The 23,564-nt window shown below is 54.9% G+C and overlaps 1 protein-coding gene across 2 annotated transcripts; it reads left to right on the plus strand.

Annotated features, from left to right (window-relative positions):
- The first annotated feature begins 19 nt into the window (after positions 1-19).
- On the plus strand, positions 20-23,392 carry ncoa1 (nuclear receptor coactivator 1). 2 transcript variants are annotated; one of them, XM_023953139.2, is made up of 21 exons: positions 20-175; positions 861-966; positions 1,612-1,778; positions 1,860-1,960; positions 2,033-2,210; positions 4,730-4,909; positions 5,159-5,251; positions 5,396-5,536; positions 5,745-5,892; positions 6,141-6,993; positions 7,084-7,257; positions 8,075-8,372; positions 9,905-10,063; positions 17,448-17,562; positions 17,644-17,812; positions 18,017-18,310; positions 18,432-18,533; positions 18,658-19,045; positions 19,223-19,376; positions 19,445-19,628; positions 19,700-23,392. In XM_023953139.2, the coding sequence occupies exons 2-21, from the start codon at positions 878-880 to the stop codon at positions 19,871-19,873; spliced, it is 4,161 nt and encodes a 1,386-aa protein (XP_023808907.1). In that variant the 5' UTR covers positions 20-175; positions 861-877; the 3' UTR covers positions 19,874-23,392. The 2 variants fall into 2 exon arrangements, with proteins under 2 accessions (XP_023808907.1, XP_023808908.1); XM_023953140.2 differs by having other exon boundaries at positions 1,863-1,960.
- The last annotated feature ends 172 nt before the right edge of the window (positions 23,393-23,564 follow it).

Raw genomic sequence — 23,564 nt, forward strand, 5'->3', positions numbered from 1 at the left:
CACCTGTTCTGCTTTGCAGTTGGAGGAGGCTTCTCCCCACACCCGGGGTGATACCATGTGACAGGAAGGAGGAGCCATAACCCCGCCTCCCACGCTCCTCCACCGAGCTCCTCCCTTCTCCAGACCGAGGCCCCCCCAGCCCCCACATGACGCCTTCACTGGAAACTTAGACCAAGTAAGAGCTCAGCTGCGTCTGCTGCGTCCGGGCTGGGACGGGCCACCACGGACCGGTTCCTCCTAGAGACGTTTGCTGGTTTTGGGTTCTGTGGTTCTGGTTCTTCTGGTTCAGTTGCATGAAAACGGCCTGAGCGTTTACTTTGTAAGATTTTCTAATAATTTATTTAACAGATTTCTGTAAACTTAGATTTCCTTCACTGATACCTGAGGTTTGATGCCATCAAGCCCCGCCCCCTGTGAATGGGCGTGGTCTCTTCTGTCCACAGATGAGGTGGCTCTTATGCAGATCTGCAGTCATCCTTGATTCATCTTTATGGATCCCTTTGATTTAAGCGATGAGTGGAAGTGAAATAAAATGGTCCATCTTGAGTTCCCAGCATGCTTTGCTGCTTTAGAAGTTCCCTCATCACCTGTGGGATAAAAAAGTCCAGAACCTTTCAATAAACGCTTTAGCTCCTCTTCTGACTTTTATATTTTCCTTGATGGATCCTGTGAGCAGCTTGTTAACTCCTGATCTTTAAAATGTGTTGCAGCCTTTGCTGTTTCCATGACGACGGTAGCGTTGTTTCCAGAGAGAAAACCTCCACCTTTGGACGTTTGGGTTCTCTGTGACGCTGCAGCTGAGCCTCAGCGGTTCCTCTGCTCCAGGTTTAGCTGAGGAACCTTCGTCTGTTTCTCCTCAGGTCAGTTGAAGCCGAAAATGAGTGCAGTTGGGGAACCCCCCCTGGATCCTGCAACGCCAGAGTCCCGCAAGAGGAGGGGCTCGCCGTGCGACACCTCAGGGCAGAGGTGAGAAACCCGCATGTTGCCGTCCCCACGGCTGTCCTCAGCTGTGGCGGCGATAGGACGGTGGCGTTCCGGTTTGCTGTCCGCCGGTTTAATGGCGTTTTCTTTCTGGCCTTTTGTTCGTTTTCTGATCGTTTCTGAATAGTTGAAGGTTTTCCATTTGAATCTTCTGCTGTTTGACGCTGAGACACTTTTGTAACGATGCTTTAAAAGCGCCTCATTCCTCCTGAAGGGTTGGGAACAGAAACTATGTCGTGTACTTTATTACGATGAAGGAGCGAGACCCCAAACATGAGAGAGTAAAAACCTGATAATCTGGAGGATCTCAGTCTGACTTCGTGGGAGTTCCTCCTCTCTGGGGGGGTTAAGTATCTTGTGTGAATGGGCAAAGATGGACGGGCGGTTTGGTGTGGTGTCCGTCACCGTACCGGTCCTGGGTCAGAAGGGTCATGAGTTCCGGGTCATGCCTCAGAGGAACTGTGGGACTTTGCTGGACTTGCTTGCTTGCGTGCATCAAACCTGGCAACCTGCATGTTCATGACCTCACTCCGCCTTTATAGTCACGGTTTCACATGAAGTTTCCGTGATCCGCTTGTGAAGCTTAAGCATTCCTAAATCCGAGTTCCTCCTCCGTGTGCTCCCGTGCAGCCTGGAGAAGCGGCGGCGGCAGCTGGAGTGTCGGTACATCGTGGAGCTGGCTGAGCTGCTGTCGTCTCACATGAGCGACATCCTCACTCTGAGCGTGAAGCCGGACAAGTGCCACATCCTGAAGACCACCGTGGACCAGATTCAGCAGCTCCGGCGGCGAGAGCAGGGTAAGGATGCTCACACCCGCTCTGTTGGGTCGGGTCTGTTGGACCCCGCTCTGATCCCGGTTTCCCTCTTTTCTGCACAAGAAGAAGCTCTTCTGTCTCCAGACGACGTGCAGAATAGCGACATCTCCTCCAGCAGCCAGGGGCTGGCGGAGAAGGAGGCGCTGGGTCCGGTCCTGCTGGAGGTGAGGGCTCGCCGTCACGTGGGCTTGTGGGTCACATGTTCCTCGTCTGAGGCCATCTTCTCGCTCCATCAGGCTCTGGACGGCTTCTTCTTCGTGGTCAACCGGGAGGGTCGCATCATCTTCGTGTCAGAGAATGTGACCAGTTACCTGGGATACAGCCAGGAGGAGCTGATGACCTCCAGCGTGTACAGCATCCTCCATGTGGGGAACCACAGCGAGTTTGTTCGGAACCTGCTGCCTGACAGCCTGGGTGAGTGGGCGTGTCATTGCTTCAAACCGCTGCTGAAAACTCAAATGAGTGCAGAGCTCTGAAGTTTGAGTTGCTGCCGAAAAAACTGACAAGCGCTGAGCATTTACTTTCACAAAGCTGCTGAAAACTCTGGTAAGTGTAGAGCTCGAAGCTTCCTGCTGCTGCTGAAAACTGATAAGTGCAGAGTTCTGAGGTCTGAGCTGCTGCTGAAAAAACTGATAAACGCTGAGCATTTAGCTTCAAGCTGCTGCTGAAAACTCTGTTAAATGTAGAGCTCGAAGGTTACTGCTGCTGAAAACTCTGAAAATTGCAGAGCTATGAGGTTTGAGGTGCTGCTGAAAGCTCTGAAAAATGCAGAGCTATGAGGTTTGAACTGCTGCTGAAAATTCGGAAAAACGCAGAGCTATGAGGTTTGAACTGCTGCTGAAAACTCTGATAGGTGCAGAGCTCTTAGCTTCAAGCTGCTGCTGAAAACTCTGTTAAATGTAGAGCTCGAAGGTTACTGCTGCTGAAAACTCTGAAAATTGCAGAGCTCTGAGGTTTGAACTGCTGCTGAAAACTAAGTGCAGAGCTCTCGGGTTTGAGCAGCTTCTGAAAACTCTGAAAAATGCAGAGCTGTGAGGTTTGAGCTGCTGCTGAAAAAACTGATAAACACTGAGCATTTAGCTTCAAGCTGCTGCTGAAAACTCTGGGAAATGTAGAGCTCGAAGGTTACTGCTGCTGAAAACTCTGATAATTGCATAGCTATGAGGTTTGAGGTGCTGCTGAAAGCTCTGAAAAATGCAGAGCTATGAGGTTTGAGCTGCTGCTGAAAACTCTGATAAGTGCAGAGCTCTTAGGTTTGAGCTGCTGCTGAAAACTCTGAAAAATGCAGAGCTATGAGGTTTGAGCTGCTGCTGAAAATTGGGAAAAACGCAGAGCTGAGGTTTGAACTGCTGCTGAAAACTCTGATAAGTGCAGAGCTCTTAGGTTTGAGCTGCTGCTGAAAACTCTGGAAAACGCAGAGCTATGAGGTTTGAGCTGCTGCTGAAAATTCGAAAAAAATGCAGAGCTATGAGGTTTGAGCTGCTGCTGAAAACTCTGATAAGTGCAGAGTTCTGAAGTCTGAGCTGCTGCTAAAAAAACTGATTAACGCTGAGCATTTAGTTTCACGCTGCTGCTGAAAACTCTGGTAAGTATAGGGCGCGAAGGTTACTGCTGCTGCTGAAAGCTCTGAAAAATGCAGAGCTATGAGGTTTGAGCTGCTGCTGAAAATTGGGAAAAACGCAGAGCTGAGGTTTGAACTGCTGCTGAAAACTCTGATAAGTGCAGAGCTCTTAGGTTTGAGGTGCTGCTGAAAGCTCTGAAAAATGCAGAGCTCTGAGGTTTGAACTGCTGCTGAAAACTAAGTGCAGAGCTCTCGGGTTTGAGCAGCTTCTGAAAACTCTGAAAAATGCAGAGCTGTGAGGTTTGAGCTGCTGCTGAAAAAACTGATAAACACTGAGCATTTAGCTTCAAGCTGCTGCTGAAAACTCTGGGAAATGTAGAGCTCGAAGGTTACTGCTGCTGAAAACTCTGATAATTGCATAGCTATGAGGTTTGAGGTGCTGCTGAAAGCTCTGAAAAATGCAGAGCTATGAGGTTTGAGCTGCTGCTGAAAACTCTGATAAGTGCAGAGCTCTTAGGTTTGAGCTGCTGCTGAAAACTCTGAAAAATGCAGAGCTATGAGGTTTGAGGTGCTGCTGAAAGCTCTGAAAAATGCAGAGCTCTTAGGTTTGAGCTGCTGCTGAAAACTCTGAAAAATGCAGAGCTATGAGGTTTGAGGTGCTGCTGAAAGCTCTGAAAAATGCAGAGCTATGAGGTTTGAGCTGCTGCTGAAAATTCGGAAAAACGCAGAGCTATGAGGTTTGAACTGCTGCTGAAAGCTCTGAAAAATGCAGAGCTATGAGGTTTGAGCTGCTGCTGAAAATTGGGAAAAACGCAGAGCTGAGGTTTGAACTGCTGCTGAAAACTCTGATAAGTGCAGAGCTCTTAGGTTTGAGCTGCTGCTGAAAACTCTGGAAAACGCAGAGCTATGAGGTTTGAGCTGCTGCTGAAAATTCGAAAAAAATGCAGAGCTATGAGGTTTGAGCTGCTGCTGAAAACTCTGATAAGTGCAGAGTTCTGAAGTCTGAGCTGCTGCTAAAAAAACTGATTAACGCTGAGCATTTAGTTTCACGCTGCTGCTGAAAACTCTGGTAAGTATAGGGCGCGAAGGTTACTGCTGCTGCTGAAAGCTCTGAAAAATGCAGAGCTATGAGGTTTGAGCTGCTGCTGAAAATTGGGAAAAACGCAGAGCTGAGGTTTGAACTGCTGCTGAAAACTCTGATAAGTGCAGAGCTCTTAGGTTTGAGGTGCTGCTGAAAGCTCTGAAAAATGCAGAGCTATGAGGTTTGAGCTGCTGCTGAAAGCTCTGTAAAATGCAGAGCTATGAGGTTTGAGCTGCTGCTGAAAACTCTGGAAAACCAGAGCTCTGAGGTGCAGGCCTCGTGTCATTGCAGTGAACGGCGCCCCGTGGCCGCAGGAGTCCAGTCGCAGGAGCAGCCGCTCCTTCAGCTGTCGCATGCTGAAGAGGCCGCCGGACGAGATGGACTCGGAGAACCAGGAGGCGCGGCAGCAGTACGAGATCCTGCAGTGTTTCACCGTGTCCCAGTCAGGAGCAGCGCCGCAGGAGGGGGACGGTACGCCACAGCCTGGGGCAGAGTTGGGGGGGTTATCACATTAAGCTGCTGCCAGAACTCGTGGTGCTCCAGCGGGGTGGGGTGGGGGGGGGGGTTAGGCTGTTTCTGAGCTGTCCTGTGGGCCGCTGCTGTCCAATGGCTCAGTCTAACCCCAGGGGGGGCTGCTCCTTTTTTTATGCATTCATTCTAACGCCGTCAGCCTCCATAAGCTCTTCACGCCACTCTCCCCCCTCCCCCCTGTGACTGCAGACCCTCAGAGCTGCCTGATCTGCATCGCCTGCCGGGCGCCGCGCGCTCAGACCGTCAGCACTGAGTCCTTTGCCACCAAGCAGGACCCCACAGGTAACTTGGCGACAGGAAGTGAGTCCTCCTCAGGTGTGACATCACAGCGGGTCTTTGAACACGCTGGAGTCAGCTGACCAGAGGAGGTCGACCACGTTTGGCGTCTTCTGGAGCTCGGCTGAGGTTCTGTGGTCTCTGCTCCAGGAAAGATCGTTTCCATAGAAACCAGCGCTCTGCGGGCGAAGGGCCGGCCTGGGTGGGAGGACCTGGTCAGAAGGTGCATCTACGCCTTTTTTCAGTCGCAGGGCAAAGAGCCGTCCCACGCCAAGAAGCTGCTGCACGAGGGTGAGTGACCCCCCCCCAGAAAACACCCTACAGAAGTGTCACCAAATGGAGACAAAAGGTTGGATTTGTGAAACGTTTCAGTGAGACGTTGATGATTATGCATGAAAGCAGGGGAGGGGGGACACGGGGGGGGGGGGGGGGGTGTAAAGGTGTTGTTTGGAGCCGAAAGACGGTGGAAAACCCAGACGGCGTGTTTTCTGCCCCCCAGTGATGACACACGGCTCCGCCGTTAGCCCCCCCTACCATTTCAGCTCCGGGGACGGCGCCCTGCTCAGCGCTCAGACCCGCTGCAAGTTCTGCTGCCCCCCCAACCCTGAAGAACAGCCCTTCATTCTGGGGATTCACTCAATTTACAGGTAACACATGTGCACGCTGACACGCACGTGTGTGTGTTTATGTGTGTGTGTGTGTGTGTCTGTAAGCTGCTGCAGAATGTGTTCTGTGTGGTTCCACCTCCATGTGACCAGTGAGGGGGTTTCTGTGTTGAATGGGGGTGGATTCCTGTGACGAGTCAGGGGGGGTCCTGCTCGTGCCGCGTGCAGGTGTGTGATAGGTGGTCCCGGCAGAGCGGTCATGTGATTACCCCCCTCTGTTTCTCCCCCAGGGAACACAACACTGCTAGCTCTCAGGAAAACACTAACCTTCCACTGACCCCCCCCTCTCTTCTTCCTGGTACCAACTCAAGCCAAGGCTCAGGGCCCGCCACCTCAGGCCTTTACAGTAATGCCCCCTCCCTCGGACACGGCCCGGCCACGCCCGCGGGTTACCTGACGCCCAGTCGGACAAAATGCCCTCAGCGGGTCGGCAGCCCCTCCCCTCTCAGCAGCCCCCACACAGCCACCCCTACCTCATTTATGTCGCCCAGGGTCCTCCAGGCCAGTCCTGGGTTGGGGGGAAGCCCCCAGGTCCCGGGGAACCCCTTCTCCCCCTCCACGCCGGGAGTCGCCTCCCCAGCGCAGAGCGGGGGGAGTGGCCTGAGCAGACAGCAGTCCGCCGGTGAATGTACTGGAGGGGGGGCGTCCTTCCCCCTGTCCTCCCCTGTACTTCAGAGACGAGCCAGTACCCCCACCTGCTCGTCCACCTGGCTCCCGCCAGCAACGCCCTCAGAGGGAGGGGACAACGGGGCAGATAGGCCCCCCCTCCCCTCTCCCTCCCTCCAGCGGCTCCAGGACGGGTCTGGGGCGGGGACCGACAACATCACCTCATCGCGCCATCCTCAGAACCCCCCCACACCGTGCCCCTCCTCCCACAGCAGCCTGACCGAGCGCCACAAGATCCTGCACCGGCTGCTGCAGGACAACAGCCCCGGCGACGCGCCCCCCCCCTCCGAGGACGGACTCTGCCAAAACAAGGTCAGCATCAAGAGGGAACCGCCCACCAGCCCCACGCTGAGGTCCGCCTCCAGGGAGCCGCAGGACCACCAGCTGCTCCGCTTCCTGCTGGACACGGACGAGAAGGTTCTTCCGGGGGGGGGGTTCTGGCAGAATAATCTGCTGGGATTAAACGTACAGAAAACTCTAACGACGCCCCTCTCCTCTGTCACACAGGACCTGGGGGATCTGCCGCCGCCGTCCGCCCTCAACCTCCAGACGGTCCGGGTCAAGGTGGAGAAGCGGGCCAGCGGGGAGGGGCTCGTGTGCCCCGGACCCGGAGACGCGTCCAGACTTGGCCTGAGCAGCCCCAGGTCCAGTCCTGTTGGGGAGAACCGCCGGGACTCCACGGTACCACTTCCTCTATCGGACCGATCTTTTCATGGATGATCCGGTGGATTTAAGTTAAAGATGCAAAAATATTGATGAGAGTCCAGGAAAAAAATACCACCTTAAGTTTGATCCACACATTTTTAAGGCGGTCTAGATGGATTATAAAAATGTAGTTTAGCTGAACTTTTCCTGTTGGTGAGATTTCCATGAGAAAAGAAATGAGCAGGAAAAGCCATTCTACTGCCCCCTAGTGGAAGGAGGGTGACCTACAGGGCAGAAAACGGAGGTCTGACCATTGGGGTTTTAAGGCAGGGGGGGTCATGAGGTAGGGGTCTATTAGCGGCTGAGTCTCAGGCTTTTTGGCGGGAAAACCGCTGATTCCTCTGAGACAGAACTCGTTCTAGAAAACATCTCTGTTGTGTTATGAATTTTTCTGTTGGTCCATCAGAAGAGGGTGGTGTCCGAATTCCCTCCACAACCCCTGAAAGACTGATCATCCCTGGATTCTAGCGTAATCTGGACTCACGCCCATTCCTTTTTTTTTTCGTTTTGGAACAGCAAAACCCATTTGCCGAAGTAAAATCCTGATAAATGTGAACATTTTAGGAATGAATCTGTGGTTCTGATGAGGAAAAGTGAAAAACGCAATGCATTGTGGTCTATATTTACTAATCTGGGGAGCTCTGAAGCACACTGGGTTTTTACAGGGAAATTTCCAGAACACTGGGTTCTAGCATTGTAGATTTGGACCCCCCCCCCCAAAAAAAAAATGATGTACACGGTTCTAGGGGAATTGGATCACAGACTAACGGTGTTTGCTGTCTCTGTCCCGCAGTCCTCAGTTGAACCTGCTGATGGCCCCCCCCAGTTAAAGCCTGAAACCAGAAGCTCGTTTGGGGCCAAGCAGATTTCTGACGACCCTTTGAACCCCGGAGGAACCCCCAAAGGCCACTCTCCGGCCCCCCAGCCTCCAGCTCCACTCCTGTCCCCCGTCCCCCAGCTCCAGTCCCCGTCATCGCAGCTTCCGTCTCCAGCCCCCCGGCTGACGTCCCCCTGTCAACTGACGCCCGGGGAGGCCGGCGCCCCCCGCAGCGTCAGCGTGAAGAAGGAGCCCCCCAGCACCCCCAGCAGAGGTGCAGCATCTTTCTTACCCCCAGCTTTGTTCAGTGGTTTTCAGCCTGTGGTAATGCAGCGACCTGAGAGGAAGCTCTGCCCTCTAGTGGACGTCAGGAGACATTACAGTCACAAGTCAGGCTTTTCCTGCAGAGTAACCCCCCCCCCCCCGTGAGAAAAGATGGAATAGAAAAACCATCACAAATCTGTTTCTGTTTCACTGTTTCTGAACCAGGAATATTTGACATCCATTGTGAGACAGTGGAATCAGTCATTTGCTTTAGTGTAACTTCTAAATCAGTGTTTTTCAACATTTTCTGAGCCACGGCACTCTTTATCCTTGACAGAAATCCTGCGGCACATGTATCCAAAACTGTAAAAAAAGGAGAAACTCCTAGTCTGTATTGATCTACAGTCCATCCATGATCTCACATGTATTTTTTTCACTTTAACCCAATGCATCATGGGAGATGTAGTGATGGTAGACAGACTCTCTTCTCTGAGCTTCCTTGTTTTGCTCACTTGTTCCACGGTCTGACACCGAATTCCACGGAAAGCTGCACCGCTATAGACGAGCTTTAGCTGGTATTTCTTTTGGAACTGAGAGACTTTATGAGCAGAACCAGAACAAGGAAGTGAAGACTTTAACCACTTCTGATTGGTCAGACTTATGACGTGTGATTAAACCTCCAAGAATGATTGGTGGAGACAGTTAAAAAAAACAGCTTAAGCTGCAGTTAAATTGCGGTAACGTCATTCTTATCAAAATGTCTTTAATAGAATCAAATAAACACAAAGAAAAGTCTTTTCTGATCTTTCATATTGTAGTAGGTTTAGAGGATGTCATCTGGACTTAGTTTTAAAGTTAGAAGACGTTTCACCTCGTATCCAAAAGGCTTTGTCAATTCTGAAATTATATATATAGTATATATGCGCTCATGAGGGAGGAGTCAGACCTGAAACTGGATGGTATTGGCAACTTAGCCTACATGGTTTCTGGTCGTTAAGAGTCCTTTGTCCTCAACTGGGGGTTGGGGAGCCAGTGACTCCCTCCCCAAACTGGTCATCTCTTTCAGGTGTTAACGAGGGTCGTTAACACCTGAAAGAGATGACCAGTTTTCACACCGGTTGAAAAACACTGGTCTAGAGTGACTCAGCGCCGCCACACGGCGCGGCGTTCTCTCATTCTCCACATCAGACGACCTGCAACCTCCTGCTCTCATTTTCGCAATTCTGCTGACAAAATCATGAGGAAACACACGACCACCAGAGGCAGCAAATGATGGACAGCAGGTTGTAATGTCACAGCGGTCTGTGTTTCCTGTGGCAGAGAAGGTTTTAGGTTCAATTCCTGAACTAAAGCCAGAGCGATGGAGAGAAACCCTGAGCTGCTTCTGTACGGCTCCAGTCTCTGCAGCCTTCAGGCTGAGAGGAAGCTTCACCGAGGCTTTGAGGGACCGGTTAGAGGACCACAGGAAGTCTGGGTCCACAGGTCCAGATAGTAACTTCTGATAACCCCCCCCACCCCTGTGTTCCTGTGTTTATGTTACAGGGATGGCAGACAGTGGCGCCCCCTCTGGGTGCAGGAGTCAGTCCCTGGATTTTTGCAGCCCTGCGACCCCGTGCCAACAGCCGGACCCCCTCCAGCGGGGCAAAGACGGCAGCCAGTTTCCTGAGGTGGACGACGGGGAGCCGTTCAGTTCCAGCTCTGGTAACGTGTTCCCAGTTCCTGACGGCCAGAAGCATGCATGCAACAGCGTGTTTCTGCATAGTGTTGCAGCAGCGTGTTGCTGCATAGTGTTGCAGCAGCGTGTTGCTGCATAGTGTTGCAGCAGCGTGTTGCTACATAGTGTTGCAGCAGCGTGTTGCTGCATAGTGTTGCAGCTGCGTGTTGCTGCATAGTGTTGCAGCAGAGTGTTGCAGCAGCGTGTTTCTGCATAGTGTTGCAGCAGCGTGTTGCTGCATAGTGTTGCAGCAGCGTGTTGCTGCATAGTGTTGCAGCAGCGTGTTGCAGCAGCGTGTTGCTGCATAGTGTTGCAGCAGCGTGTTGCAGCAGCGTGTTGCTGCATAGTGTTGCAGCAGCGTGTTGCTGCATAGTGTTGCAGCAGCGTGTTGCTGCATAGTGTTGCAGCAGCGTGTTGCTGCATAGTGTTGCAGCAGCATGTTGCAGCAGCGTGTTGCTGCATAGTGTTGCAGCAGCATGTTGCAGCAGCGTGTTGCTGCATAGTGTTGCAGCAGCGTGTTGCAGCAGCATGTTGCAGCAGCGTGTTGCTGCATAGTGTTGCAGCAGCGTGTTGCAGCAGCGTGTTGCAGCAGCGTGTTGCTGCATAGTGTTGCAGCAGCGTGTTGCAGCAGCGTGTTGCTGCACAGTGTTGCAGCAGCGTGTTGCTGCATAGTGTTGCAGCAGCGTGTTGCAGCAGCGTGTTGCTGCATAGTGTTGCGGCAGCATGTTGCAGCAGCGTGTTGCAGCAGCGTGTTGCAGCAGCGTGTTGCTGCATAGTGTTGCAGTAGCGTGTTGCTGCAGCGTGTTGCTGCATAGTGTTGCAGCAGCGTGTTGCAGCAGCGTGTTGCAGCATAGTGTTGCAGCGGCGTGTTGCTGCATAGTGTTGCAGTAGCGTGTTGCTGCAGCGTGTTGCTGCATAGTGTTGCAGCAGCGTGTTGCAGCAGCGTGTTGCAGCATAGTGTTGCAGCAGCGTGTTGCAGCAGCGTGTTGCAGCATAGTGTTGCAGCAGCGTGTTGCAGCATAGTGTTGCAGCAGCGTGTTGCAGCAGCGTGTTGCTGCATAGTGTTGCAGCAGCGTGTTGCTGCATAGTGTTGCAGCAGCGTGTTGCTGCAGCGTGTTGCTGCATAGTGTTGCAGCAGCGTGTTGCAGCAGCGTGTTGCTGCATAGTGTTGCTGCATAGTGTTGCAGCAGCGTGTTGCAGCAGCGTGTTGCTGCAGCGTGTTGCTGCATAGTGTTGCAGCAGCGTGTTGCAGCAGCGTGTTGCAGCAGCGTGTTGCTGCATAGTGTTGCAGCAGTGTGTTGCAGCAGCGTGTTGCAGCAGCGTGTTGCAGCAGCGTGTTGCAGCAGCGTGTTGCTGCATAGTGTTGCAGCAGTGTGTTGCAGCAGCGTGTTGCTGCATAGTGTTGCAGCAGCGTGTTGCTGCATAGTGTTGCAGCAGCGTGTTGCAGCAGCGTGTTGCAGCAGCGTGTTGCAGCATAGTGTTGCAGCAGCGTGTTGCAGCAGTGTGTTGCTGCAGCGTGTTGCAGCAGCGTGTTGCAGCATAGTGTTGCAGCAGCGTGTTGCAGCAGCGTGTTGCAGCAGTGTGTTGCTGCATAGTGTCGCAGCAGCGTGTTGCAGCAGCGTGTTGCTGCATAGTGTTGCAGCAGCGTGTTGCAGCAGCGTGTTGCTGCATAGTGTTGCAGCAGCATGTTGCTGCAGCGTGTTGCAGCAGCGTGTTGCAGCAGCGTGTTGCTGCATAGTGTTGCAGCAGCATGTTGCAGCATAGTGTTGCAGCAGCGTGTTGCAGCAGCGTGTTGCTGCATAGTGTTGCAGCAGCGTGGTACAGCAGCGTGTTGCTGCATAGTGTTGCAGCAGCGTGTTGCAGCAGCGTGTTGCAGCAGCGTGTTGCAGCAGCGTGTTGCAGCAGCGTGTTGCAGCAGCGTGTTGCGGCATAGTGTTGCGGCAGCGTGTTGCTGCATAGTGTTGCAGCAGCATGTTGCAGCAGCATGTTGCAGCAGCGTGTTGCAGCAGCGTGTTGCAGCAGCGTGTTGCTGCATAGTGTTGCAGCAGCATGTTGCAGCAGCGTGTTGCAGCAGCGTGTTGCTGCATAGTGTTGCAGCAGTGTGTTGCAGCAGCGTGTTGCAGCAGCGTGTTGCAGCAGCGTGTTGCAGCAGCGTGTTGCTGCATAGTGTTGCAGCAGCGTGTTGCAGCATAGTGTTGCAGCAGCGTGTTGCAGCAGCGTGTTGCTGCATAGTGTTGCAGCAGCGTGTTGCAGCAGCATGTTGCAGCAGCGTGTTGCTGCATAGTGTTGCAGCAGCGTGTTGCAGCAGCGTGTTGCAGCAGCGTGTTGCTGCATAGTGTTGCAGCAGCGTGTTGCAGCAGCGTGTTGCAGCAGCGTGTTGCTGCATAGTGTTGCAGCAGCGTGTTGCTGCATAGTGTTGCAGCAGCGTGTTGCTGCATAGTGTTGCAGCAGCGTGTTGCTGCATAGTGTTGCAGCAGCATGTTGCAGCAGCGTGTTGCTGCATAGTGTTGCAGCAGCATGTTGCAGCAGCGTGTTGCTGCATAGTGTTGCAGCAGCGTGTTGCAGCAGCATGTTGCAGCAGCGTGTTGCTGCATAGTGTTGCAGCAGCGTGTTGCAGCAGCGTGTTGCAGCAGCGTGTTGCTGCATAGTGTTGCAGCAGCGTGTTGCAGCAGCGTGTTGCTGCACAGTGTTGCAGCAGCGTGTTGCTGCATAGTGTTGCAGCAGCGTGTTGCAGCAGCGTGTTGCTGCATAGTGTTGCGGCAGCATGTTGCAGCAGCGTGTTGCTGCATAGTGTTGCAGCAGCGTGTTGCTGCAAAGTGTTGCAGTAGCGTGTTGCTGCAGCGTGTTGCTGCATAGTGTTGCAGCAGCGTGTTGCAGCAGCGTGTTGCAGCATAGTGTTGCAGCGGCGTGTTGCTGCATAGTGTTGCAGTAGCGTGTTGCTGCATAGTGTTGCAGCAGCGTGTTGCAGCAGCGTGTTGCAGCATAGTGTTGCAGCAGCGTGTTGCAGCAGCGTGTTGCAGCATAGTGTTGCAGCAGCGTGTTGCAGCATAGTGTTGCAGCAGCGTGTTGCAGCAGCGTGTTGCTGCATAGTGTTGCAGCAGCGTGTTGCTGCATAGTGTTGCAGCAGCGTGTTGCAGCAGCGTGTTGCTGCATAGTGTTGCAGCAGCGTGTTGCAGCAGCGTGTTGCTGCATAGTGTTGCTGCATAGTGTTTCAGCAGCGTGTTGCAGCAGCGTGTTGCTGCAGCGTGTTGCTGCATAGTGTTGCAGCAGCGTGTTGCAGCAGCGTGTTGCAGCAGCGTGTTGCAGCAGCGTGTTGCTGCATAGTGTTGCAGCAGTGTGTTGCAGCAGCGTGTTGCAGCAGCGTGTTGCAGCAGCGTGTTGCAGCAGCGTGTTGCTGCATAGTGTTGCAGCAGTGTGTTGCAGCAGCGTGTTGCTGCATAGTGTTGCAGCAGCGTGTTGCTGCATAGTGTTGCAGCAGCGTGTTGCAGCAGCGTGTTGCAGCATAGTGTTGCAGCAGCGTGTTGCAGCAGCGTGTTGCAGCAGTGTGTTGCTGCAGCGTGTTGCAGCAGCGTGTTGCAGCATAGTGTTGCAGCAGCGTGTTGCAGCAGCGTGTTGCAGCAGTGTGTTGCTGCATAGTGTTGCAGCAGCGTGTTGCAGCAGCGTGTTGCTGCATAGTGTTGCAGCAGCGTGTTGCAGCAGCGTGTTGCTGCATAGTGTTGCAGCAGCATGTTGCTGCAGCGTGTTGCAGCAGCGTGTTGCAGCAGCGTGTTGCTGCATAGTGTTGCAGCAGCATGTTGCAGCATAGTGTTGCAGCAGCGTGTTGCAGCAGCGTGTTGCTGCATAGTGTTGCAGCAGCGTGGTACAGCAGCGTGTTGCTGCATAGTGTTGCAGCAGCGTGTTGCAGCAGCGTGTTGCAGCAGCGTGTTGCAGCAGCGTGTTGCTGCATAGTGTTGCAGCAGCGTGTTGCAGCAGCGTGTTGCGGCATAGTGTTGCGGCAGCGTGTTGCTGCATAGTGTTGCAGCAGCATGTTGCAGCAGCATGTTGCAGCAGCGTGTTGCAGCAGCGTGTTGCAGCAGCGTGTTGCTGCAGCGTGTTGCGGCATAGTGTTGCGGCAGCGTGTTGCTGCATAGTGTTGCAGCAGCGTGTTGCAGCAGCGTGTTGCAGCAGCGTGTTGCAGCAGCGTGTTGCAGCAGCGTGTTGCTGCATAGTGTTGCAGCAGCATGTTGCTGCAGCATGTTGCAGCAGCGTGTTGCAGCAGCGTGTTGCAGCAGCATGTTGCAGCAGCATGTTGCTGCATAGTGTTGCTGAATAGTGTTGCAGCAGCATGTTGCAGCAGCGTGTTGCAGCAGCGTGTTGCTGCATAGTGTTGCAGCAGCGTGTTGCAGCAGCGTGTTGCTGCATAGTGTTGCAGCAGCGTGTTGCAGCAGCGTGTTGCTGCATAGTGTTGCAGCAGCCTGTTGCAGCAGCGTGTTGCTGCATAGTGTTGCAGCAGCGTGTTGCTGCATAGTGTTGCAGCAGCGTGTTGCAGCAGCGTGTTGCAGCAGCGTGTTGCTGCATAGTGTTGCAGCAGCGTGTTGCAGCAGCGTGTTGCGGCATAGTGTTGCGGCAGCGTGTTGCTGCATAGTGTTGCAGCAGCATGTTGCAGCAGCATGTTGCTGCATAGTGTTGCAGCAGCCTGTTGCAGCAGCGTGTTGCTGCATAGTGTTGCAGCAGCGTGTTGCAGCAGCGTGTTGCTGCATAGTGTTGCAGCAGCCTGTTGCAGCAGCGTGTTGCTGCATAGTGTTGCAGCAGCGTGTTGCTGCATAGTGTTGCAGCAGCGTGTTGCAGCAGCGTGTTGCTGCATAGTGTTGCAGCAGCGTGTTGCAGCAGCGTGTTGCAGCAGCGTGTTGCTGCATAGTGTTGCAGCAGCGTGTTGCAGCAGCGTGTTGCTGCATAGTGTTGCAGCAGCATGTTGCAGCATAGTGTTGCAGCAGCGTGTTGCAGCAGCGTGTTGCTGCATAGTGTTGCAGCAGCGTGTTGCAGCAGCGTGTTGCTGCATAGTGTTGCAGCAGCGTGTTGCAGCAGCGTGTTGCTGCATAGTGTTGCAGCAGCGTGTTGCAGCAGCGTGTTGCTGCATAGTGTTGCAGCAGCGTGTTGCAGCAGCGTGTTGCAGCATAGTGTTGCAGCGGCGTGTTGCTGCATAGTGTTGCAGTAGCGTGTTGCTGCAGCGTGTTGCTGCATAGTGTTGCAGCAGCGTGTTGCAGCAGCGTGTTGCAGCATAGTGTTGCAGCAGCGTGTTGCAGCATAGTGTTGCAGCAGCGTGTTGCAGCATAGTGTTGCAGCAGCGTGTTGCAGCAGCGTGTTGCTGCATAGTGTTGCAGCAGCGTGTTGCTGCATAGTGTTGCAGCAGCGTGTTGCAGCAGCGTGTTGCTGCAGCGTGTTGCTGCATAGTGTTGCAGCAGCGTGTTGCAGCAGCGTGTTGCTGCATAGTGTTGCTGCATAGTGTTGCAGCAGCGTGTTGCAGCAGCGTGTTGCTGCAGCGTGTTGCTGCATAGTGTTGCAGCAGCGTGTTGCAGCAGCGTGTTGCAGCAGCGTGTTGCAGCAGCGTGTTGCAGCATAGTGTTGCAGCAGTGTGTTGCAGCAGCGTGTTGCAGCAGCGTGTTGCAGCAGCGTGTTGCTGCATAGTGTTGCAGCAGTGTGTTGCAGCAGCGTGTTGCTGCATAGTGTTGCAGCAGCGTGTTGCTGCATAGTGTTGCAGCAGCGTGTTGCAGCATAGTGTTGCAGCAGCGTGTTGCAGCAGCGTGTTGCAGCAGTGTGTTGCTGCAGCGTGTTGCAGCAGCGTGTTGCAGCATAGTGTTGCAGCAGCGTGTTGCAGCAGCGTGTTGCAGCAGTGTGTTGCTGCATAGTGTTGCAGCAGCGTGTTGCAGCAGCGTGTTGCTGCATAGTGTTGCAGCAGCGTGTTGCAGCAGCGTGTTGCTGCATAGTGTTGCAGCAGCATGTTGCTGCAGCGTGTTGCAGCAGCGTGTTGCAGCAGCGTGTTGCTGCATAGTGTTGCAGCAGCATGTTGCAGCATAGTGTTGCAGCAGCGTGTTGCAGCAGCGTGTTGCTGCATAGTGTTACAGCAGCGTGGTACAGCAGCGTGTTGCTGCATAGTGTTGCAGCAGCGTGTTGCAGCAGCGTGTTGCAGCAGCGTGTTGCTGCATAGTGTTGCAGCAGCGTGTTGCAGCAGCGTGTTGCGGCATAGTGTTGCGGCAGCGTGTTGCAGCAGCGTGTTGCAGCAGCATGTTGCAGCAGCGTGTTGCAGCAGCGTGTTGCAGCAGCATGTTGCTGCATAGTGTTGCTGAATAGTGTTGCAGCAGCATGTTGCAGCAGCGTGTTGCAGCAGCGTGTTGCTGCATAGTGTTGCAGCAGCGTGTTGCAGCAGCGTGTTGCTGCATAGTGTTGCAGCAGCGTGTTGCAGCAGCGTGTTGCTGCATAGTGTTGCAGCAGCCTGTTGCAGCAGCGTGTTGCTGCATAGTGTTGCAGCAGCGTGTTGCTGCATAGTGTTGCAGCAGCGTGTTGCAGCAGCGTGTTGCTGCATAGTGTTGCAGCAGCGTGTTGCAGCAGCGTGTTGCAGCAGCGTGTTGCTGCATAGTGTTGCAGCAGCATGTTGCAGCAGCATGTTGCTGCATAGTGTTGCTGAATAGTGTTGCAGCAGCATGTTGCAGCAGCGTGTTGCAGCAGCGTGTTGCTGCATAGTGTTGCAGCAGCGTGTTGCAGCAGCGTGTTGCTGCATAGTGTTGCAGCAGCGTGTTGCAGCAGCGTGTTGCTGCATAGTGTTGCAGCAGCCTGTTGCAGCAGCGTGTTGCTGCATAGTGTTGCAGCAGCGTGTTGCTGCATAGTGTTGCAGCAGCGTGTTGCAGCAGCGTGTTGCTGCATAGTGTTGCAGCAGCGTGTTGCAGCAGCGTGTTGCAGCAGCGTGTTGCTGCATAGTGTTGCAGCAGCGTGTTGCAGCAGCGTGTTGCTGCATAGTGTTGCAGCAGCATGTTGCAGCATAGTGTTGCAGCAGCGTGTTGCAGCAGCGTGTTGCTGCATAGTGTTGCAGCAGCGTGTTGCAGCAGCGTGTTGCTGCATAGTGTTGCAGCAGCGTGTTGCAGCAGCGTGTTGCTGCATAGTGTTGCAGCAGCGTGTTGCAGCAGCGTGTTGCTGCATAGTGTTGCAGCAGCGTGTTGCGGCAGCGTGTTGCTGCATAGTGTTGCAGCAGCGTGTTGCAGCAGCATGTTGCTGCATAGTGTTGCAGCAGCGTGTTGCAGCAGCGTGTTGCAGCAGCGTGTTGCTGCATAGTGTTGCAGCATCTGTTTTGTTGCATTTACACCCTTAGGGATCCATCTAACATCAATAAATCCCTTTCAGGCCTAATCAAGATGGACATGGGGGACCTGCAGTTCCAGCCTCTGGCTCTGGCTGACACGTTGTCCTTCGACACTCTCGGACCCCCCCCACAAGCGTCTTTAGCCTCCCCGCAGGAGTAAGTGAGAAGACACTCCTGCACCCCTCCGTCTTCTCTGATGTGGAGAAGCTGAAGGTTCTGTCTGTTCCCTCCGAGCAGGCAGTGCGTGCCATGTACACTGGACGAGGTGCTCGGCCCCCCCACCACCCCCGAGGGGCGGAGCGAGGAGAGCTCGCTGCTGGAACAGCTGGTGTCCTTCCTGAGCGGCACAGACGAGAGCGAGCTGGCCGAGCTGGACAAAGCTCTGGGCATCGACAAGCTTGTACAGGTCTGTCCCTGCTGGTGGGGCTGTGGGAGGGGCTTTGCCGCTGTGGGAGGGGCTTTGTCGCTGTGGGAGGGGCTTTGCTGCGGTGGGAAGGGCTTTGCTGTTATGGGAGGGGCTTTGTCGCTCTGGGAGGGGCTTCACTAGTGGTCCTCCAATAGTCTGCTGAAAGAATCGTTCATTTGTGTTTGTCTGACTCTTCGTCTGCAGGGAGGCTGTTTGGAGCCTTCGCTTCAAACGTCCCCCCCCCAGCAACCAACTGCCACCCCAGTTCCCACCTACCCCTCCCAACTCGCCACCGCCCCGCAGCCGTCGTTCCTTTCAGAGCTGGTTGCTGCAGGGCCACAGGGCTTGGGCTTTGGAGCCCTTCGCGGGGCCTTCCCAGCTGCAACAGCGAGCGTGGGACTGAGGGTGCCCAGACCTCAGGGGGTGGGCCCCCCGCTCAGGCTGCCCCCCAACCAGCTGCGCCTGCAGCTGCAGCAGAGAGTGCAGGGCCCCCAGCAGGTGAACTTGTTTGTCCCTGACCTCTGACCTCTAGCATCTCCACAGCAAACCTACTCTCCAGTGAAATTCTGACCCCTTCCCCATGACCAGCCCCCGCTAACCCGCCGTCTCTGTGCTTCAGCTGCAGAACAGGCTGGCGGCCATGACTCATTTTCCCGCAGGAGCCCAGAATGTCACCCTGGGGGGCCGACCGGGTCTGCAGCAGCCCCAGATACCCTCTCAGGTGAGTCTCCGTCACTTCCTGCTCTGTAGCGTTTGATGTTTCCTGAGCAGATTTCCAGAGGTCAAATGTTGGTATGTGGGCGGGGCCAGAAGCAGAAGGTCGACAATGTCTCTCTTCCTCCCAGCCCCCCCTAAACGCTCAGATGCTGGCCCAGCGGCAAAGGGAGCTCTACAGCATCCAGCACCGCCAGCGCCAGCTGATCCAGCAGAAGGTCATGCTGATGAGGCAGAACATCGGAGGCCCCCCCACCGCAACCACCGGGCTCCCCAAAGCCCCCCCCACAACATCTCAGCAGCAGTTCAACATCACGCCAGGCTACAACCCCATGACGGGAAACCCTCCTACCTCACCGAGCCCCTTCAGCCCCGTGTCGGGGGGGGGGCAGGACTCCAAACTGTCTGTCAGATCTCCTCTGAAGAACCAGTCGCTGATGGGGGGCGGGCAGAGCCAATTCGACGGCGCTGCCATCTCCTCCCTGCAGCCTGGCCTGTTTCCACCGTTCGGGACGTCAGGTGAGTTTAGACTGATCTCCTCCTTTGAACCGGCTGTGGGGGAGGGGGGTAGAGGAAGTGGGAGGAGCTAGATGTTGAAAAGGAGGGGGGGGGGGGCTTTCATCATAATTTTCTTCCGAGCACCACCCGGTTCAGCCGTCCTGAGGGGTGAATTCAGGAACCTTCTCTGTTCCACAGAGGCGGTCCAGCCGGACTCGCCGTTTCCTCCGGAGATGAGCCCCACCAGCCCGCTCTTATCGCCCCAGAACTCCACTTCCCAGAGTCCTCTGCACCATCAGGCTCCACCTACTGGCTACCAGTCTCCGGACATGAAGAGCTGGCCGCAGGGCAGGTGAGGTGGCGTCCTCCACAACGGCGGGCGGAAGGGGAAACGGTCTCTGACGGCGCTCTCTGCTGCAGCTTGTTCACGCCGCCGGGGCAGAGCGGGGGGTCGCTGTTCGGCCAGCAGGGGCTGTACAACAACATGAGCATCACCGTCTCCATGGCCGGAGGCTCTGGCGCCGTGGCTCCGTTACCCCCCATGGGGCAGGCGGCGGGCACCGGCGGCCTGGGTGGCGTGGGTTCGGCATGCGGCGAGCAGCAGGTCAGCAGCTGGTGGCGGGTGGATGTTTCCCTCTGACTGCTCCCCCCTCTCACGCCCCCCTCCCTCTGCAGGTGCAGCAGCTCCAGGTGTTCGCAGATGTCCAGTGCACGGTCAACCTGGTGGGCGGCGAGTCCTACCTGAATCAGGGCGCCGTGGGGGCCGCGCAGAAAGCCGCCGGAGCCCCCGCCCCCCAGAGTGGCCCGGCCCAGCAGAAGAGCCTCCTGCAACAGCTCCTCACCGAGTGACCCCGCCCCCCGTTAGCTGCTCCTCTGCTGTGCCAAACCTGCCCCCCCCCCCCACCCATCAGAGGGGTGGGGGGGGCAGGTTGTTGAAGGACCAGCAGTCAGAAGGAGGGGCGTGTCTTCAAACCTGCCTGTCTATCTCCCTGACGACCTGTCTGTCTGCCTCAGCCTATCAAAGGCAGTGTTGTCTTGCTGCTCATTCCTCCCCCCACTTCCTGCTTCCTGTAGATTCGCCAAGTTGTCGTCACTGTCGAAACAGGCCCCGCCGCCTTCCGGGCGGGCGCCCCCCCCCCCACAGCAGCGATGGATGGGGGGAGTCAAGGCGTCAGACCTCTGCGGCATTGTGGGATGCGGCTCAGTATCAGCTGGTTCTGGACTGGTCCTCCATCGGCTGCAGTGCCTGCTGGAAGCGCCGGGTTCTGCAGAACTCGCCTTCTTCTTCTTCTGTTGTTGTTTTTGTTTGTTCCCACCATCATCATCATCTTCGTCAGAGGAGACGGGGACAGCTGGATGAAGGATGGATGATGTTGGGTGGGATGCTGCTCATTTTGGAACTGGTGTGTCTTTGTTTTTTATTGTCAGAGTAGAAAAGGACTGGTTGATTATTTAACATTCTCCCCCCAGCAGCTGTGAAATGGGAGCCCCCCCCCCCCCCCCCGGCTCCCCCTCTCTTCACGTCTTTACCTCTCAGCCTGTCAGTGTTGATGGCCGTGCGCTCGCCGCGGCGGCGGCGCGTGTTGTACAGACTGTTTCCGGTTTTATTCGATTACAGAAGCGATCCAGGTTTTTCTCTTTTTGGTTGAATATTTTACATGAACGTTCTGGGATTCGGTCCGCCGGGCCTTGGCTGGACGCTGCGCCACCGTCCTGCTCTGCTTTCGTCTTTATTTCCCCTCGAGTTCTATTTGTTCGGAAAAGTGAGCCGAGGGAGAGGCGCTAGTCGTGGAGGCTCCTCCCAAAGATGATTGGGTGATTAGTTAGAGAAATCCAAACAGGAAGTGTTGATTAGAGAAAGACCTCAATGGCCTCCTCGCCAGCAGAAGACACGCCCCCTGCTCTGGTTCCTGATGAAGACGCAGCGCTCTGCCGTGGCTCAGTCGGTCACTGTCTGCTCGCAGACGCCGCGCCCGAACGCAGATGCTCCCGGCCGTGGTCGTTCCAGTCTGCCCATCACTTCCTGTCTGATGCAAAACGCCGTATGCAAGGTTGCCAGAATCCAGAGGGAAAATATGCAACATTCCTGCCAGCGGCCGGAGGCGTGGCGGACAAAAACGGGGGCGCAGGAGCAGTGGGGGGGCTGTAAACCCAGGAAAAAACTTTCAAAATAAGAGCTTGACCCAAACAGAGCAGGAGGGGAAGCACCCCCCTCCCCGATAAGACCTCCCTCCACTTTAACGCTCACAAAAACACCCCAACGTCCGTCCGGAGAGGAGGCGGAGCTTCAGCCTTTTTTATTAGATTAGTGCCTTAAATACTCCACCTGTTCAGAAGATTGTTGCTGCTGGAGGGGAGGAGGTGGGCGGGAAGGGCGGGGCGGGGGGCGGAGCTCCTGCGCCACCCCGTGTTCAGACTGGAGGCTGCAGGAGAGCGTCGGCTACACGTCCGAATGTTTTCACAGCATTGACCCCCCCCTGCATTAATTATGAATTCCTATGGAAACAGTTATTATGTCCACATGCCGGGTGACGGGAACGTCTGCACCGCCAACCACACAGATGAAGCCAAAAAGAGCAGAATGATTCAGCGAGCTGTTTTTATGCAACAGTCCTCTGTGCAGCGGCGGCTACCTGAGCAGGTACCGGCCCGCCCCGCCCCCTCCCCACCTCTGTTTCTGAACGCTGAAATGTGAATCCAAGGACGGCAGAGCTCCACGTTTGTGGTGAAGAACGACTCGCCGCTGTCACCTCTTGATTTTTCTACTTTTTGTTGTTTTCTGACCACGTCTGCTCCTGCGTACGTTCTCCCCCACGGACGTCCTGATTGGTCGTCTGACCTACACAGCACCTGTTGGACTGATGGTGTAGCGACTGCTGAATGTGATTTTACTGGGAGGTGTTGTGGGCGGGCTTTTCTACGGGTTCATTTCAGACTAAAACGCCATATTATTTAATGTCTCTTGTCAAAGTCTAAGCAGGTGGGGGCTGGGGGGGTGGAGCCTTGGTTTTCTGTGTGTGTGTGTGTGTGTGTGTGACCATGAGAAATGACCAAAGCTTCAACTCATCAATGGTTTCATATGCAACCCCCCCCCCCCCATGCAGAGATCATGTGACATCAGCACCTTGAACTCACCTGGAAGCAGATGTTTGACCCCCCCACGCTCCGCTTCCAGCCTCCTCCTTAAAAGCCCCTCGATACCAAACTCCAGGTGCCTCTGTAAATATGCCCCCCACCCCCTTGTTGTTGTTGTTTACCAACAAGGAGCTCGTTAACCAGGGAAAAGAAGACGTTGGTTTGATTTTCACCGATAGTTTTTCTGTGGAACAAACTTTTTTACCGGTTTGATCCGTTAATCCCAGGAAGTTGCAAATTACAATCCAGTTCTGCACTTTATCCAGTCGGACAGGTACGTCCCGAAAAGACCCCCCCACACACACAAACCCCGCCTCTCAGTGGAAAGGTTCACGGCCGGATCCCAACGCCACGCTGGTCTTCTTCAGGTGACCCCCCCCCCCCTTCCTCTGCTCAGAACATTCCTGCCCCCCTCACCTGGCCACCATCCTTTTAGCCCCGCCCCCTACCTGTTTCTATTCTAAAGTGGGCTCTGCTGCGTACAGGTTGCAGTTTGTCATGTCTGACGGCGCCGCAGCGTCCTCGCAATGATGGAAGCGCTGCCTTTGGGGGAAAAAAGTCACCATTTCCTGTGTGTGTGTGTGTGTGTGTGTGTGTCTGGGTGTGTGCGGGTGTGTGCGGGTGTGTGTGTGTGTGTGTGGGTGTGTGCGGGTGTGTGTGTGTGCGTGTGTGTGGTGGAGGATCTGATGCAAAGACCAAGGTTCCACCGTCTCCCGTGTACAAATGCATATAAATATCTGAGTCTATCAAAGCGCTATGATCCCTCGAACCGCTCGGTTCCGGTTTTCTATTGGACGCTGGTGTTTCTGAGGCGCCATCGGCTCAAACGCCACAACCTTCACCTGGGAGAATCTGATGTTGGGTTTCCTTTGGCTCCGCCCCCTCCAGCCCCGTACAGGTGTGGACCGTCACGTCCAACATCCCACCTTTGCTTTGGGACGTTGTAGACAATCAGTGTCCGGCCCAGACCCCGCGGGGGGGGGGGGGGGGGGCAGACAGCTCTTTGTTGGGCTGTACTGGACGGGTTCTTCTTGGATGTGCGGGGGCTGCTGGCGTTCACACCCACGTCTCTAGAACACTCAAACACAGGACACCCCGTGCGTTTGATCCCTCTGCTTTCGCTCCAAGGTGAGGATGCCGACCTTGAGGAAATGATGCTTTGACTAACAAACCTATAACATCTATGAATGTGGGAATGCTACACATTGCAATAAAAGCACCATTTGAAACGCACAGCTTGGTGTCTGTCACATGTTTGATGCTGAGCGGCTTCCAGAAGACGCTCCTGCACAGCCCTCCATACTCCACATCCAGACAGAGTTCTTTAAATGGACCAACAAAGTGACAATGCAGAGGAAGGGAGTTCTGGTTCTGGTCCTCTAAACTGTTTTGGCAGCTAAACGGA

Source organism: Oryzias latipes, chromosome 24 (assembly GCF_053564925.1).
Source record: "Oryzias latipes strain Hd-rR chromosome 24, Olatipes_Hd-rR_3.1".
Lineage (NCBI taxonomy): Eukaryota > Metazoa > Chordata > Actinopteri > Beloniformes > Adrianichthyidae > Oryzias > Oryzias latipes.

What these genes read in the sequence shown, in the direction of transcription:
- ncoa1 (XM_023953139.2), top strand. Translation starts at nt 878, where the DNA reads ATGAGTGCAGTTGGGGAACCCCCCCTGGATCCTGCAACGCCAGAGTCC. An exon ending in TGGGTCCGGTCCTGCTGGAG is followed by an intron (nt 1,961 to 2,032) that starts GTGAGGGCTCGC and finishes TCGCTCCATCAG; the next exon opens with GCTCTGGACGGCTTCTTCTT. An exon ending in CAAGAAGCTGCTGCACGAGG is followed by an intron (nt 5,537 to 5,744) that starts GTGAGTGACCCC and finishes TCTGCCCCCCAG; the next exon opens with TGATGACACACGGCTCCGCC.